Source organism: Lampetra planeri, chromosome 28 (assembly GCF_965212315.1).
Source record: "Lampetra planeri chromosome 28, kcLamPlan1.2.h2, whole genome shotgun sequence".
In the NCBI taxonomy this organism is placed as follows: Eukaryota; Metazoa; Chordata; class Hyperoartia; order Petromyzontiformes; family Petromyzontidae; genus Lampetra; species Lampetra planeri.
Window position 1 is genome coordinate 3,322,007 of NC_136134.1, and position 18,376 is coordinate 3,340,382.

The window sequence follows — 18,376 nt, forward strand, 5'->3', positions numbered from 1 at the left end:
CAACACATATGACTTATAGATTCACGCACAATAACACTCCTGCATGTTAGACATGTCTGTGTTATAATAATTTATATTTGTAAGGCACACTTCATGCAAGGATCCCAATGCACCTCTGTGTTATACACTATCAGAGGTAAATCACAGCAGAAAACCGTAGCAGTATGTGTAAATGTACATTGAGTGATACAACGATGTATCAATACTCAATGGTTAATTAACCTGCGACTTTGAGATAAGTACATTGTTAACAAAACTAGAATTTAACACACTAAAATACAGTAATTCCCATCTTATGGAAGATCCGAAGTAAAACAAAACATGTGTTTAAAAAATATGTACTGATGCATATATTATGGTATCACTAGTGTCGCTTTACTCAAGTAGTGTGTTATATGTACTACTATTATTTATTATTTATCTTATAATACATGTCGTGTGTTTGAAATGTTAATGTAGGACGCCACTGTAACTATTTGACAATTCAACTCCTAAGATGTTTAAGTATGGCTCAATGAAGGCGTAAATTATTCTAAAGTAACGCATGATGTGAAAATTGTCCTCAATGTCACAGCTCAGCTTGTCTTAAGTGACTGGTAATCAGGCATGTAATGTTTAATACATTGTGAGAGATGCTTGCATACTCACGAATTGTGCAAATAAGACCGAAAAGGATTGATTAGTTATGATTGGAACCATATTGTATGCACGTTATACGCATTTCTTGCATTCAGGATAATGCGGCACACACGTCTATCTCTATGAAGAAACAATACAAATGACAAAAAAACCATCTGGGCCAGGGGTATAATTGTTACATGCCTACTGCTTATTGTCAGGTCAAGCATTTATGTGGATGTACAATGCTACTTTCTCCACTGGCACATCTGAGCCGAGCCAGCGGGAGGACCCTCACGGTACGGGGTTTTTCCCACTGGCTATTTGCCATGCTGAGCTAGAAACAAACTATGATACATTCATCTCACAAGACGTATGAATCTGGCTCGGGGCCAAGCAAGGGCAGGAGCAGAGCTAATTACAATTTAATTGCGTATAACATCAGTCTATACACTGAGAGGACACAGCATCAACGCTTCACGTACACGCATCTTGCCTCGTTTGTTGCGTGTGATATAAGTAACCTGACCCGCCCCTACTGGACATCCGTGAAAAAGAGCTTCACGGCTCATGGGATTCCTCCAGTCTAAATAAAGATTTCAATTCTGAAGTGGCACGGCTCGGCTTCTCCAGTGGCAGGACAACCTTGGCGCCACGTGAGCTGCACCGTGGCTGCCTTGGGCAAGGTCCCGGGCATTGCTCGAGTAGTAGGGTGAAAACAGAGGCACAGCATAAGACAACTCACGTAGAGCTTTCTGCTGAGAGCCAAATTCCATAGCGCTCTTCGATGTGGCCAGCCCAAAGTCGGTGTCCCCGGTACTCAGCACGTCAAATATGCAGTCAAACTGTCCTCGACATGAAGCCTTAATGGAGGCAAGTCGTTCTGCAGATGTCTGACTTATGAGTTCTTCATAGAATGTAGGCACAAAGCTGTTTTTGTTGAATGTGGACCAAGTCTCCCCACTGGTGGCGTTATAAGTAAACAGGCTTGTGCTTTCCTTTGTTTGCCCTGTAAAGAGACGGCATATTTTTGTCGAAATGTGTTTTTAAAAAACATTATTGATATACATAAGCAGCAACAAGTATAAACCAACAATACAAACGCTCAGTTATTTCAGCTTTAAAAGCTGCGGTGCAAAGCACCAAGGTGGATTTATAATTCACTTATATTTTATATTGTCAATTTGTGGAATGTAACTGGTGTTCTTGTCGCTCACATAATTTAACGTTTTATTAAAGTCACTATGAATATACACTGCCCAACGTAGCAGGCAGATGTGTCACCTTAGTGAACATGTTTATAGGTCTTTGCTGATAAATCTGAACAGTCTTCTATCAAATGAGCACATAAAACATATATATTACATATCAGTCGTATGATGCGTGTTGGTTTTTTGCAACAGAAATATCTGCTGATAACATGTAACAAAATGTTTGATGAGGTAAAACATCAGCGGTATTTTACATAAATTATGTATCTTCACTTAAAGCTTTCGTGACTGCAGGAATTCATACTCATTGGGTCTTTCGGTAAAGTCACGTAGATACCCAAAGAGTATAAATTATGTAGTTTAAAAAACCTCTTTTTATTCTGCCAGCATAACAATGCCGTGACAAGCGGGAGCACCCGATCCATGTCATTATTTGTTTGCGAAATGCAATGTTCGATTCACAATTCATAACTACATTAATACACCTCTGGTTCACTTACATGTAACTCCAAAGCTATAATATATTTGCGATTCAGAAGGCACACTGCTTCCGTTGAAGCGAAGAACTGTTCCATTTGAAGCTTGGAAGTCATCGGTGGGATCCTTGTTGAAAACACCTGCAAAGAAATCCCATTGTTCATATATCAGAAAAACGATTTACGTCCAAATTTAGTAGCATGGGGCCGTCCATAAACACCTCGGGGGTGGGGGGGGGGGGGTCAGATATTTCTGACGATGTGTGACGAGAAGGGGGAGGGGGGGGGTGAGAAATGTGATATCACATCAAAATGCGCAACTTTAAATACATATAAACAATAATTGTTATAACATCACTAATTTTGATAAATTTTCATTATTAACTATTTTATTATTTAAATTTACTAAGGTCACCTTTTATTTATTCCATGAAGAAGCATTTTGCTTCTCCATGGGAGAATAGAGAAGCATACATTTTGTAAATTTTTGAATGATTGTTATTAAACATTTAGATTTAAATTATTCTACCAGGGCTTTTCATTCTGTGGAATTAATATATGATTGTTATAATTGTACTCTCCATTTTGCTTCGTTCTACTACAAAGTTTCAAGTATTTTCATAGTTATAATTACTTTTAATATTTAATAAGAGAATTTCAACATAATATTCTGAACATCTGCAGTTTTAGTTAGACGTTGAATATTTTCAAGTGAATTTTATGCTAAATTTCAGCTTTCCAACACCTTTTTAATACGTGTTTTCTCCTATAACATCAGAGTGCAGCGCCACATTAAATACGCACTACAATGACAATAGTTTAAAGTGATTTGAAGCATGTTTTATTTTCAAAATGGAAATATGGTTTTGGGGGGAGGGGCAGAGCTTTGTGATGTCATATTTGAGGGGGGGTCTGACTTTTTGTGACGTCATGTGACGAGGGGGGGAGGGGGGTCAAAAATCGGCCAAAATCGCATGACGTCATTTATGGACGGCCCCCATCTCAAAAAACATCGTTTTTCATAACAAGACAGTGGATCAGGCTGGCTCAGGCTCATGAAGTTGCTTCTAATTGAACCTTATTTTGATTTCTGGAGTCTCGGACAATGGCTGTGAAGCTCAAGAAAGAAAACGGGTAAATACGTAACTAAAAACACAGTCGATAATATTGCCAAAGTAGGAAATAAATACATAATAATTGATGATTATGGAAATCGCCTTTATTCGTAAGTCAAAAATCCGTAACACTCTATCCAGTAATACCTCGTTATTTCGGTATTTGATCATTCGTAATTGAGGATAATTCGGCATGGCTGCACTTTCAGCATATATAGAGTACTAGCTTTACTACCCGGCTTCGCCCGGGACTTGGATTCACCACGCCCGGCCGCCTTTGTCTCCCCAGTGGCGATGTTCACACACCACACTAGTTACTCGTTTGAGGCTGAGTCGACCTAGGGGAGGCCCAGGACCGGTTCAAATAATCGTCACCAGTTGTGGCCGTGAGCGGGAATACGAACTCGGGTCGCCGGGTTCGTAGCGCAGCGCGCTAACCACTACACTACAATGCGTTACGCTTCCACATGCGTGGGTCACATGACAGATTTGACGTCACAGCTCACTTGCCGTGCAAAAAATATATGCATTATTGGGCCCCCCCCCCCCCAAAAATACAAAAGTCTATTTTTATATTTTTTCCATGATGTCCAGTCTGGAAAGTCCCCATATGGCAAATTTCAAGTTTGTTACATGTAGGGAAGTAGGCTAAACATTTTGGACACACGTAACCACAAATTTGCCTTTGATATATATGGAGATATAGATTAGTAATTTACCATGAGCCGAATTGCCGTACCGAATGGTCCAATTTCAGCATACACGTGGAGCGACGCCGCATGCCACGACCAAAACAATGACTTACCGTATTTTCCCGCATATAACCCGCGGGGTGTACCACTTTTTACAAACAAAACAAGACCCTGTGGGGTATATGGAGGTGCGGGCTATCCCAAAAATGTTTTACACGTGTGACATGTCATAACTCGTTTAATTTTTTCATGGTAGGACTATCCACTGTTCAACACTTACCTTTGACTAAAGCACTGCTGAATAAACCACTCACACTAAAATTGCGCATGTTATCACGTTTTAAATGATTGGAATTGTTTATACAATGAAACGACAATGTTTGAAGTGGGCGCACTTTGTGTTATAGTGACCTCCTATAGCGCTGTTTCGTACAGCGCTCTGTTTACCAAGAACGCATCCTGAGTGCCTGTTATGGACATTCCACATTACTATGGAATCTGCAAAACAACCACGATTGACTTCCTACATTATTAATACTTGTTTTTGAAGCCCAGAACGTGATGGGATGAGTCAATTCATGAAATGGATTCGAACTCGCTTCCCTGCTACAGCTCCATCCTACCAGATTAGGGACAATGACGAGCAAAGGTTAAAACCATTGACTGTGTGAAGAGCAGCTTCATTGTGACTCACCCAGCAGGCCTTTTGTGCGGTTGTTAAAACTTTCTTGCAATGAGGTGATGAAGTTGAGGGCCCCAGGAAGGCTGGACACGTTCACTGAGATGCCCGATGCAAAGGTGGCTACCACCTGTCCGGTTGTTGTCCAATTGATCGACACGTTCTGCTTGTAGATGTACTCTAAATGAGAAAAACAAGGTGATAATTTAATATAACGTGGGCACATCAAAGTTAATTATTATGCCCCGTTTCCACACCTATTAGGGTTTGAACCCTGTTGGACCAGTACCGGTTCATAAATATCAACAGGGGCCCTGGCCATTAGCCTCCATGCTCAACATGGTTCCAAAGTCTTCACCCCTTCTGCTCCACCCACGTTCCCCTTTCCTGCCCACTATCATCCCACAGGCAATAGGGTGGATGCCAGGAAATACATTGTCTAAACACGTGGTCTTTATCAAAGTGTAAGGGCATGGATCAAGTGATTGCAGGTAAAGTTAAAATATTCTTGCACTGCTGAGTAGATTTTCGTGATTGTGCTGTATAGCTCGCCGATATGTTTTAGGGCTATACTCCTTTGTTTGGCATATTCAGTTTCTGCAGCTCTCAACACATGGAGCAAAACATCAGACATCATGCCAAACAAGACGCAAAGCGCACCAAACACACGTCAGAGCTACATCATGGGACCTCCTTTGCCAGTACCAAAATATGAGAATAGGTTTTCCCCTTTTTTCTGGCAACAAAACAGATGTTAAGATGTTAAAACACCAAACTGAAACCTTTTACAAGGAATCAAACAAAAAAAATCAGAGTATGTTTTTTGTTTGCATTCTGACCACAAGTATTGTGGTTAATGCAGACATGATTCCTTGTAAAAGGTTTCAGTTTGGTGTTTTAACATCTTAATACCTGATAATTGTTTTTTTACCCTTCCATCTGACAACAAAACTGACACTTTTTTACAAGGTGTCAGTTTTGTTGCCAGATAGAAGGGTAAAAAAACCAATTATCATATTTTTACTGGCAAATGAGGTTCCCATAGTGTAGATCTTAATACCTGTTTTGTTGCCAGAAACAAGGGGAAAACTTATTCTCACACATCAGAACTTAAATATATCGTTTTTGTATTTTTCATCTTATGTTTCATTACTCCTGCCAAGTTGATTGCTCTTCATGTTCCAATTAATTTCGAGTGAACTTTTCAAATTTCACAATTGACGTTACGGGATTTTAAACGTCCTATGCGAAACAGACAGTGAGTATTTGTATGTATTTATTTGTATGGTTCAACCGTGATGATGGTTACAAACTGAGTAATCATTGGAAAGATGTGATTAACCATGCAAAAAAGATTTAACTACACTTATTTGGACCATCTTATCTGACAGACAACTATTACAGGTTATTGATAGACAGCCAGGCTTGTTTTACCATGTTTAGTTGTTTATTTTTTCACACTATTGTTATGTAGGCCAGGCTTAGTCACAAACCGTACCTCTCCATAACAAAGGCTCAGCCTCTTAATCCTCATCTTACCATATTAATAAAAAGTGTGCCGTACTTGGCCCTTCCCCCCTCTCCAACCATTATATATATACGGAGTGGTAGCTCTTGCAATCTCTCATTTACTTGATACAGCTGTCGTGGCTGTGACGGTTCCACCTGAAGACGGAAGCTTGTGTTGCCTCCGAAACGTCGTGATTTTTTATTTTTTATATATTTTTATTTTACTTTTATTAATTTTAATGTTTTACCTACGTGACTTTACCGAAAAAACCTAAGAATATGGAACACACAACCTTCTGTATACCATGCGAGGTTAACATCTCGCCACCGTGGCACCCTAATGCACCCATAGTAATAATAACCAGGGGTTGCAACAAATGGCGAACATGCTCCCGCTAGGCCATGTTTTTTTTCACTAAAATAGACGGAAAGTTGAATCAAGGGAGTGATGTAACGGCATGTGCACATATACATTCCATGTTGACTTCAGAATGTCGCAAATACGTCCAGAATAGTCCCAGCCCCAAATGGATCCTTCATTGACAAACACAGCTGGTGCAAAGCCCTGTTCAGTAAACCAATTCGATCTATTTGACAGGCCAGTTGATGCGAGAATACACAGGCTCTCCAGTACAGCCCCACTATAACAGAACAATGCAAAATTCTGGTACCCATTGGCTGTAGAAATGAGGTATTATAGAATGTTAAATTGTTTATACAAACCTGCAACTTTAATACATTCAGAGGGATCAAGACAGGTCACATCAGTGACAAGAGTCAATGGTATGGTTATCATTAGGACTCCACAGATAAAAATGAAGCACATTATCACCGATACAATTTGTCTTAGAGCGTCATGTATACAAAACATACAGAGAAACACAGTATATATGAAGCACAGCGAAATATAAAAACAGATACTGCATGAGTTGTTTTCGTCCAGGTAAAACATTCAGAATTATTTACCTGTTGAATTGATCTGTTTGCCATCTACCAGTACTAATATGCTGTCGTTTTTTAGAATCCATTCAACCTGTAAAAGCAAAATTAAACAGTTTGTAAACAATCACGGGTAAAAACGCAATATGTGGTGTCATTGAGAGGTATGGGTAATAAAATACAGGACAGAAAAGTAGATTTTTCAACATAAAAAATAACATGAATAACGGATGCTTACTAACATCTCAGGTGTAATTTTTCGTGAATGCTTCTGTCATGTGCTGTTGAAGATCACTTGAAACTGTTTGGCTTTTTCACATAACCACACAGTTCCACCGTGCCGTTAAAAAAAACTGCTGCCTAATTATCATTGTTAAATAATTTATGAAACCTTCATCTATAGTTTATAAAGATGGGCTATAAGGTAAAGGTGCAGCCCTGCAATTTCACGCTCATGCCACTGCTGGCAAAAGAGTGTCCACTAGAGGGAGCACGAGAAAGTCCCTCTATGTATGTATGTAGAACTTCTTTCGCACCATACGTAGCCAACCGTGGTGTATTTTATTGAAAGTATATGTAATTTTTTTAGACATTTGTTAATCCACTGCTGGATTAAGACCTCCCTATATGCTGTGTTAGCCGAGGTGGCTGTTTGACTAAGTTTCACCGCACTGCTCAGTGCAGGTTGGTAAACAGCAGGAGCCCAAGGCCAGTTCATATATCAATTGTTGGCCACACACATCTTAGAAGAGGTGGGAGTACGCACACATTACCCCTATACACGCGTGATCTGCCAATCAGACCGTCTGTGGGGTGCCCATTTAAACTGCTGGGTGGACAGAGGCGGTGGGGGGGGGGCAATTTATGTCTTTAAGCTTGGGAACCTAATATTTGTCAAGCTATTTGCGTGTACCTTAATGCTGCCGGTCTCCTGTGCAACAATGGCTATGAAGGAAGTTGCTTTTGAAGAAATATTGGCGGAGGCATTGGTCCTCGCAATTCCTGTGCGGCCCTGCATGGTGAAATTCACCCCATCTCCAACCGCTTCCAACACAGTGTACTCTCCCAGGCCATTGAAGGTGTACGAGACATTGTCCAGGGTCGTGATGTGAGGGTCGCCAATGAGAAACGCTGCAATGAAAAAGTAACCAAGTTTACAATGCCGGATCGCTGGGGTCATAGCGCAGTATGCTAACCATTGCACCACCATTCCACCCAATTCATGTTTTTGTTTATATTCATGGAACTATACATTTTTGTTTTACGATATTCAATTTGACATTGGGTGGTGCTTATCTGGCCCGAAACCGGGATGAACGTTCCATATGACTGAGTTTACACTTATGATGGGCTCAGTTGATTGCAGACCAAGATCAATATGTGAACTCTATTAATATATACCGTGTATCTTGTGAATATTCCTCATTCAAGTTTATTTCAATGCCTGAAATGGAGACTCATGTTGCAGCATATCCTGTAATCATAGTTGGAAAGCACTGGTCTTTATATATCAAGCAATGATCTTTGAAAGCTTAGCCCATGGGTGACCACATTGGACATCTGTGAAAAAGAGCTTCATAGCTCATCGGCTTCCACCAGTGTAAATACATTTTGATTCTGAACATTTAAATAAACGTAATGGTTAACAGATTACTCTTACCAGCAAAGGGTGGCCTGTAGAAAGCACATTGGTTGGGAGGGCGTTTCTGTTGGTACAGACTGCAAAACCTGGCATCTCCAGACTGGCAACATGATTGATATGGTTGTACTTCATTTGCTGAAAACAACAACAAAAAAGTGTTTGTGTGTAACATCATTGACTTAGTTCTCCACTGTGTTTTCGGTTTGTACTGTGTATTGTTCAACGTGAGGACCTTGTTCAGGAACTGAGAGCTTCTTCAGGAGCTGAAAGAAGCTCCCAGCACATGAAGGTAAATACCATAGTGAGCAATACACGGTGCAATCCGAAAATGGACGAAACAACACAACCGAGACAAACTTACGCAGGAGTAAGGAGTAATAATTTTAGAAATCTATCACCACATTTATAAAAGGCAAAAAAACCCGCTGGCAATCCAGGTACACAATTCCCTAAGCACTTGTAACCACATCACTTAAAGCTTTCGTGGCTGCAGGAATTCATATTCCTTGGGTCTTTCGGTAAAGCCACGTAGATAGAAAAAATATTTTAAAATAAAAATAATAACAATATCACGACGTTTCGATCGCAACACAAACAATCGTCATCAGGTGAGAGCTGCTGAGGTAAGAAAAAAGCGCTGCTAAGGTAGGGATTTATAAAGGTTTGAGATGGGTGTAGCCCAAGGGTCAGTGGGCAGGGCTAGAGATTAAATGTGCATGTAAATGTAATATGGGATAAATCTTGATAAACGAAGTTGTGGGGGTGGCCATTGTATTGTGAGAGATTAGCATAATAATAGGGTTTTTCCCCTTTTTTCTGGCAACAAAACTGAAACCTTTTTACAAGGAATCATGTGTGCATTAACCACAATATTTGTGGTCTAATGATGAAAGAGATTAGCATGTCAATGTAAGAGATTTGCTTGTAAATGTAAGCTAGGGAGAGCTCGGAAAGGAGCATCACCACCTGGAGGCAACGGTGGCTGTGTTAGTGAATGTGTAGTGGTGATACGCGCTGGGTGTATATGTCGTGTGCCAGTGCGTATGTACGGGTGTGTGTGTGGTGACGCGCGCTGACGGGGAGGAGCAGGCGTCAGTGCGCGGGTGGGGGTAGTGCTGCTGATTGGCTGTGTGCCGGTGACGCGCCCAGAGGGAGTGATCGGGTAGCAGCGCGGTGTGATTGGTCGGGGAGTGGAAACACGCGCTGAGCGGAACCGGATCGTAGGGATAGCGCGTGGGGATTGGGTAACTGAGGAGCGGTGCCGACGTTGAGGTCCGCATCCGCTCCGTCTCCCGGGAAGAAGAGGTATATAAGGTGATGCACAGAGGAGCAGGGGGCAGAAGTGGAACCATCTAAGAATGAGGACGAAGGTGCAGAGATAGAGCCCGGAGAGGAGAGTAATGGAGAGTAATGGAGAGTAGAGGAGAGTAAGGTATAAGTGTGTAGCCAGAGAGAGGGAACGGTCTACACGAGCTGAGTAATGTATAGTGTGTAGCCAGAGAGAGAGAACGGTCTACACGAGCTGAGTGATGTATAGGGTGTAGCCAGAGAGAGAGAAAGGTCTACACGAGCCGAGTATGCATACGGTGTAGCCAGAGAGAGAGAAAGGTCTACACGAGCCGAGTATGCATACGGTGTAGCCAGAGAGAGAGGTGCAAAGTCTACACGAGGCGCGGAGTCTACACGAGACGAGAGAAGAGTGTAGCCGAGGCGCGGAGTCTACACGAGGCACAGAGAGCCAGCAGCACAGAATCTAAGAGAGTCAAGAGAAGCGTAGGGTGGAGAGAAGAGGTCACGAGTTGTACCGTTGTATGGTGACCGCATTGTGAAGAAGAGAGGCCACGCATTGTATCGTTACAAGTCAAGATTTAATAAAAGAAGTGTGTTCCCGTCAAGGAGTTTCCTGCCGTCATTTTCCAATACTTCATCTGGCGTCAGAAGTGAAACGGGCTTCCAAGCATGGAGACAAGGAAGACCCGTAGGACCCACGGGATTGACCGCGAGGAAAACCTGGACGACTCGGGGCCGCTGGTGGCGGGGGGTGAGGAAGAGGACTTGCCCACGCTACAGGATCCGTCGACGGCGCCGGCCGAGCGACCGGGGACCGACGCCGGGCTTCGTGAGGCGCACTCCCGACTGGCGGAGCTGCTGCTCGCCGCCGCGTCCATCTTGGCGGAGATCAGCTCGTCGGGAGGAGCGGGGACGGTGGGGGACATTTTACAAGGTCGCCCCGCAGATTCCCGCCAAAACGAATGGGGGATTCCCGCCATTGCGCCTGGGCCTACTTTTGGCGGGAACGGCGAGCGCCACGTGGTGGTGGGTTCCCAAGCGCGCGCATCGACGTCATCAGCGCGCGAGGGGGTCCGCCATTTTACGTCTGCTGCTGGAGCCGCCATCTTACACACCGACGGAGAGGCGGAGAGGAACCACGAGGCGGATGACTTCATTTTTCAGCAGCGCCTGCCCACGTTGTCAGCCTTCAAGGCGGAAGGCGGAGACTGGGGCCAATTTCAGCGAAGGTTTTTGGCGCATCAAGAGATGTCAGCGTGGTCCGATGCTACGGCGCTGCGGGCATTGCCCGCCATGCTGGACGACGATGCGCTCGCGGCCTTCAGGGCTGCACGAAAGTCGGACCGCTCCACGCTGAAGGATGCGCTGGGTTTGTTGGCCAGGGTCTACGGACCTCCCTCTACGTGCCGCCATCAGTTCTACGCAAGACGGAAAGCGGCCACGGAGACCGCGCTGGCCTATCGCACGGCGTTGCTGGCTCTTGCTGATGCTGCGTTCCCTCGGATGGACGAGGAGGGCCAAGACGCGATGGTTTTGGAGCAGCTGCTCAAGTTGGCGCAGGACCTGGGGGTCCCTATCAACACAGCTGACGAGATTGATATTTCTTCTTTGAGAGTCGCCACGAGTATTCAAGCGCACGAGGCCCTACAACGGAAGCAAGGCGTTGGTTGCAACGCTGCTGTCGTTGCAGCCCCGGGTTTGGTGGTCGCCGAACCCCAAGTCGTCAGCCCACGAGAGGAGGCGTTCGCCACGGGACGACCAGGGGACTGGAGGCCGGGGGCCCGGTCGCCTCTGCGATCGGGCCGAAAGTCGGAGCAACCAAGATCTACTCCGACCCTCGTCACGTGCTATAACTGCGGCCTCCGGGGCCACGTGGCGTCCGGGTGCCGCGCTCCGCGGCAGCGCGCCATGGGAGCTCGGCTGGACGACGACCGAGAGCCCAAGTCATCTCTACAATCCCCGGCAAGTCGCGGCACCTCACACGCTCGGCCTGTTTATTCGGCACACATGGGACGCCGCGTTGCGGCGGAGGAGGGCCGGTTAAGGTTCGGGGATTCGGTTCGGCGAGGGGGGTTCGGCCGGGACCAGGGAGACATTGAATGGGCGGAATTGGGGCATAGAATTGTGGCTGCTTCGGCGGGTTCGTCCGTTGTTACGGGATCTATTGATGGGGTTGAGATTAGGGTGTTAGTGGACACGGGGGCATCGGCAACTATTATATCGGACCTCATTTATAATATTCTTCCAGTCCAATGTCGTCCGCTGCTTCCAGTGGATGTGCCATTTTACGCCGCTAATGGGGGATCGTTGGGCATTATCGGTCAGGTTAGGGCGTCCATTTGCATTGGAGATATCAAATTGTCGGGACGCGTTTTCGTTTCGTCTTCTTTGGCAGTTCCGTGTCTTTTGGGCACTGATTTTTTGGCTAAAATGCCTATTAAAATTCTTATCGATCAACGATGCATTGAACTGCCATCGGGTCGCCGGATTTCATTTTTGACGGGCCCTACTGACATTCGGACGGCGTGCGCTACGATACAAGCGGTGGCGACGCAGACAGTGCGAGTGCCCCCGGGTTCACAGATGTTGATTCCCCTCCGGTTGCGGAAACCATGGGTGAGGGAGGCTTCGGGACAGAGTATGCTTTTGGGTCCTTCTAACAAGGCTGTCGGGGGTCTTGATTTATCGGTGGCTCACACTTTGGTGCGGGCTGACAGGGATCCGTTTGTGATGGTTTTGAACGCGGGGTCGCGACCAGCTGTCATTCCGCAGGGCACCGTGCTGGCTCACGCGGCGCAGGTCCCTGTGGATGATGGGTTGGTTGCGCAGGTGGGCTCGAGCCCCGCGCGGAACGTTGAGCCAAGGGAAGACCTTGAGTGGGTCCATTCGCTATGTGCCGCCTCGGACGATTTGTCGGCGGCGCAGTTGGGTGCGCTGCGCGAGTTGCTCATTGAATTCTCTGATGTATTCAGTAAACATAAGTATGACATTTGGTGCACGGATTTGTTGCACCATCACATTGAAACGGGCGATGCGGCGCCGGTCAGGCTAAATCCCTTCCGACTGAGTCCCGTGGAGAAGGAACATGTTCAGTCGGCTGTTAACGATATGCTAGAAGCCGATATTATTTCGCCCTCCTCTAGCCCGTGGGGAGCGGCTATTGTGCTGGTTAAGAAGCAGGACGGGTCCCTGCGATTCTGCGTTGATTTCCGTCGCCTGAATAAGATCTCTGTGGCTGACGCGTATCCGCTCCCCAGGATGGATGAGTCCCTCGATGCATTGTCTGGTGCGCGATATTTTTCGACTCTTGATTTGTTATCGGGGTTTTGGCAGTTGCCGCTCGACGAAGAGTCGAAACCTAAGACAGCATTTCGGACTCCAGGGGGGCTGTTCCAGTTTAACCGGTTACCCATGGGACTTCACTCCTCTCCAGCGACGTTTCAGCGACTTATGGAGCTGGTTTTGTCGGGCTTGCAGTGGGATACATGCTTGATTTATATGGACGATGTCATTGTTTTCAGTAAAACGTTTGAAGAACACCTCCGGCGATTGAGAGGGGTGTTCTTGCGAATGCGATCGGCTAAGTTGAAATTTAAACCGGCCAAATGTCACCTCCTTCGTAGGTCGGTTAGATACTTGGGTCACATTGTCGATTCTTCGGGGATCTCCACCGATCCCGCGAAGACGGATTGTGTCGGTTCGTGGCCGACACCTACGTCCGTTTCCGACGTGCGAAGTTTCATCGGGTTTGCTTCTTATTATCGGCGGTTCGTTGAGCACTTCGCCACTATTGCAAAACCCTTGCACGCTCTAACGGCGAAGGGAGTGAAGTTCAAATGGGGACCGGAGGAGGAGGCCGCGTTTCGCTCCCTCCGGGACGCCTTGGTGGGTGCCCCACCCTTGTGTTATCCCGATTTTGCCAGTCCCTTTTTGCTGGACACGGATGCTAGCAACACGGGCATTGGGGGGGTGCTATCCCAAGTCGTTGGGGGTGTCGAAAGAGTTGTCGCCTACGGTAGTAGGGTGTTGTCTCCGGCGGAGCAGCGCTACTGTGTCACCCGTCGCGAGCTGCTTGCCATTGTTTTTTTTGTGCAGCAGTTTAGGCCATATCTCTATGGTCGTCACTTTACAGTCCGAACGGACCACGCGGCGCTACAGTATTCATTGAGGGTCGCCCAGCCCTCGGGCCAGTTGTCGCGTTGGTTGGAAGTCCTCCAGGACTATCAGTTTACGACTACGTACCGTAAGGGGTTGCGACACACAAATGCCAATTGCTTGTCGCGGTTGTTGCCTTGTGATGAATGCGCGTGTTTGTCGGGATCGGCGCGCTGTAAACCGACGCTTGCGGGGGAGATGGGGGCACTGGCTGCGACAGCGGGCGCACCGATCGTGGATGATTCCACTGCCTCTCAGGGTCGGGACTCGCTGCTCTCGCTGTCGCTCAGCGAATGGGGCCGCCTCCAGATGGCGGACAGCTCGCTGCTAGCATTGCGCCGCAAGGTTGGGGGTCCCGAGGGGGACCAGGAGCGTACCGGCTCCTATGTACTTGAGCAGGGCGTGTTATTGAGATGGGACAGTTTGTCCCGGCGGAACGCACTCGTGGTGCCTTCCGCTGTGAGGGGGAGGGTTGTCTTGGCGGCACACGAACGCCTCTTGCACTTGGGAGTTAACAAGACGCTTGCCCTGCTTCAGCGTGACTATTACTGGCCGGGAATGGGAAGTGATGTGGCACATATTCTGAAGGGGTGCGTTGAGTGCGCCAGGCGTAAACCACCGCCCGTGGCAGCTAATCCACCGCTGCAATCTATTCAGGTCTCGCGTACCAACGAGCTCGTTGCACTCGATATTTTGGGGCCCTTCCCAGTCACGCCGAGAGGGAATAAATATTTGTTAGTGGGGGTCGAATACTTTACCCGATGGCCTATGGCGTGGCCTCTCGCTAACCAGTCGGCAGCGGCTGTGACGGATGCCTTCGTCCAGGGCTATGTCCTGGACAAGGGGGCTCCCGAACGCCTGCTGACCGACCAAGGTAAAAAATTTTCGAGTAAATTGTTGCAAGAGGTGTGCGATCTGTTGGGTACCAAGAAGGTGCGTACCTCCCCGTACCACCCGCAGACAGACGGGATGGTGGAGAGACTCCACAAAACTTTGACTTCCATGCTGTGCCAGCAGGTGTGCGAGGCACATGTAGATTGGGACCTGCAGGTCCCGGGAGTCCTTGCCGCGTATAGAATGGCCCCCCATGCAGCTACGGGGTTTTCCCCATTCTATTTGATGTACGGTCGGGAAGCTGACCCGCCAATGGAAACGCAACTTGGCCTGTCCGCTCCACGAACTAATTCTAATTTGGCAGAACATATTAAGTTTAATATTCACAAGCTGACAGAGGCGAGGGAGGCCGCACGGCTTAATTCGCGGGCTCGCCAAATTGCTAATGAACGGTTGCGGGCACGGAAGGTGTCCATGCACGAATGGAAACCAGGTGACAGGGCCTGGCTGCATTGCCCTCAGGCACCCTTGGCTACGTCGCCTAAATTGTTGAGACCGTGGAGGGGACCCGTGGAGGTCGTGCGCGTTGCACGGCCCCAGTGCGTTCAGATAAAGTGGGGAAAGCGCCGTTGGTACGTTCACCCCTCCCGACTGAAACCGTTCTCGCCTCCATATGGCCTCCCCTTGTGTCGTGATGGCCGGGCGTGTGACGTGACCGGCGACCCAGAGGGGGAAATGTCTCTGCCTGATCCACACGTATTTTCGCCTGATCTGCTCCCAGGTGTCTCGGAACTGACAGCTGCCGATCACCGGCGGCCGGATCTCCGCAGCGGGGCCGGCCCTTTCAGGCCCGTTCCGCGCCGTCTGGAGCAGCCGGAACCGCCGGACGGTCGTCAGTGTCCCGCCCCATACGACGGACCAGCCAGACGGACTCGCGCCAGGTCGTGCTACTTTGCATGACCTGCCTCGTGAGGAGTCGGGGCAGTTGGAGCGCCTCGTCACTGCGTGTAGTCGCAGGGACGTGGGGCGCGTTCGTTTTTGGAATTTGCTCGTATCGTGTTATTGTTGACCTTTCGTGTTCATTGTCAATCTGTACATAGTTATTCTTGTTGTTGTTGTTGTGTTATGTTACGGGGCACACTCGGGGGGTTACGGGGTTTTTTTTTTGTTGGTTGTCGTTTTATCGTCGCGGTTGGTTGTTGTTAGCAGCCGGGCCGGCTGCGAGCTATGTGGGAGGGGGTGATGTAGTGGTGATACGCGCTGGGTGTATATGTCGTGTGCCAGCGCGTATGTACGGGTGTGTGTGTGGTGACGCGCGCTGACGGGGAGGAGCAGGCGTCAGTGCGCGGGTGGGGGTAGTGCTGCTGATTGGCTGTGTGCCGGTGACGCGCCCAGAGGGAGTGATCGGGTAGCAGCGCGGTGTGATTGGTCGGGGAGTGGAAACACGCGCTGAGCGGAACCGGATCGTAGGGATAGCGCGTGGGGATTGGGTAACTGAGGAGCGGTGCCGACGTTGAGGTCCGCATCCGCTCCGTCTCCCGGGAAGAAGAGGTATATAAGGTGATGCACAGAGGAGCAGGGGGCAGAAGTGGAACCATCTAAGAATGAGGACGAAGGTGCAGAGATAGAGCCCGGAGAGGAGAGTAATGGAGAGTAATGGAGAGTAGAGGAGAGTAAGGTATAAGTGTGTAGCCAGAGAGAGGGAACGGTCTACACGAGCTGAGTAATGTATAGTGTGTAGCCAGAGAGAGAGAACGGTCTACACGAGCTGAGTAATGTATAGTGTGTAGCCAGAGAGAGAGAACGGTCTACACGAGCTGAGTGATGTATAGGGTGTAGCCAGAGAGAGAGAAAGGTCTACACGAGCCGAGTATGCATACGGTGTAGCCAGAGAGAGAGAAAGGTCTACACGAGCCGAGTATGCATACGGTGTAGCCAGAGAGAGAGGTGCAAAGTCTACACGAGGCGCGGAGTCTACACGAGACGAGAGAAGAGTGTAGCCGAGGCGCGGAGTCTACACGAGGCACAGAGAGCCAGCAGCACAGAATCTAAGAGAGTCAAGAGAAGCGTAGGGTGGAGAGAAGAGGTCACGAGTTGTACCGTTGTATGGTGACCGCATTGTGAAGAAGAGAGGCCACGCGTTGTATCGTTACAAGTCAAGATTTAATAAAAGAAGTGTGTTCCCGTCAAGGAGTTTCCTGCCGTCATTTTCCAATACTTCAAATGTAACTCAAAGAGTCGAAGATAACTGCTAACACAGGTAGGCAGGAAAGGAACAACACAGCCAGTTTTGACCTAAACTAGTTAATAACGTCCTTCCAATGATTGCTCAGTTGTACCCATCATCTCGGTTGAAATTGTGTCTGTTTATATATCTGGATGGCTTCATGGACGAATCTTTGCTGATAGCCAGTAGGTTTGCAGAGTACCTTCGTATTGGCAAAATCAAAATAATGATCAGCCATAGCTGAGGTATTGGTCCTACCGTGTTTCAAATCTGCCTTATGTTCACGAACTCGGTCCTAGACATGTCGCTTAGTTTCCCCAATATAACTGCTGCCGCAGACACAGCTTAGTTTGTAGACACCGGGGTATTGCATGTCAGGGATCACATCCTTTATAGATGGGATCAAATCACGAATTTTATGTACTGTGTTGAATCGTACCTGGATCTTGTGTTTGCTCATGATTTGGGAAATATTTTTGGTGACCCCTGCTATGCAGAGGTGTGGACTCGAGTCATGTGACTTGGACTCGAGTCAGACTCGAGTCATGAATTTGATGACTTGCGACTCGACTTGGACTTGCATAACAATGACTTTGTCCCACCTATGAGATGTGGACTCGAGTCATGTGACTTGGACTCGAGTCAGACTCGAGTCATGAATTTGATGACTTGCGACTCGACTTGGACTTGCATAACAATGACTTTGTCCCACCTCTGCTGCTATGTATGGCAAGGTGATGGTTTTGATTGGGTCCTCAGATGGTTCTTTCCCACAGCCACCATTAGCTGTGTTAGTAAATGGCGGCTTGCCATCCTTTTCCACCTCCAGGTGGCGATGCTCTTTTCAGAGCTCTCTCGATCACAACACTAGCAATCGTGATAATTTACAAGCAAATTTCTTACATTGACATGCTAATCTCTCACAATACAATGGCCTCCCCCACAGCGGCTTACCATCCTTTTCCACCTCCATGTGGCGATGTCCGAGC

General features: G+C 47.4%; 1 protein-coding gene across 1 annotated transcript in view; it reads right to left on the reverse strand.

Annotated features, from left to right (window-relative positions):
• The window catches only part of LOC144728258 (uncharacterized), a 316,355-nt gene that overhangs the window by 207,575 nt on the left and 90,404 nt on the right, over positions 1–18,376 (reverse strand). Inside the window, exons 60-65 of the mRNA XM_078607566.1 lie at positions 8,900–9,016; positions 8,153–8,370; positions 7,267–7,333; positions 4,807–4,971; positions 2,330–2,446; positions 1,364–1,627 (exon numbers count right to left, since the gene is read on the reverse strand). Coding sequence (XP_078463692.1) covers positions 1,364–1,627; positions 2,330–2,446; positions 4,807–4,971; positions 7,267–7,333; positions 8,153–8,370; positions 8,900–9,016 — 948 coding nt within the window. The remainder of the gene's footprint in view (positions 1–1,363; positions 1,628–2,329; positions 2,447–4,806; positions 4,972–7,266; positions 7,334–8,152; positions 8,371–8,899; positions 9,017–18,376) is intronic.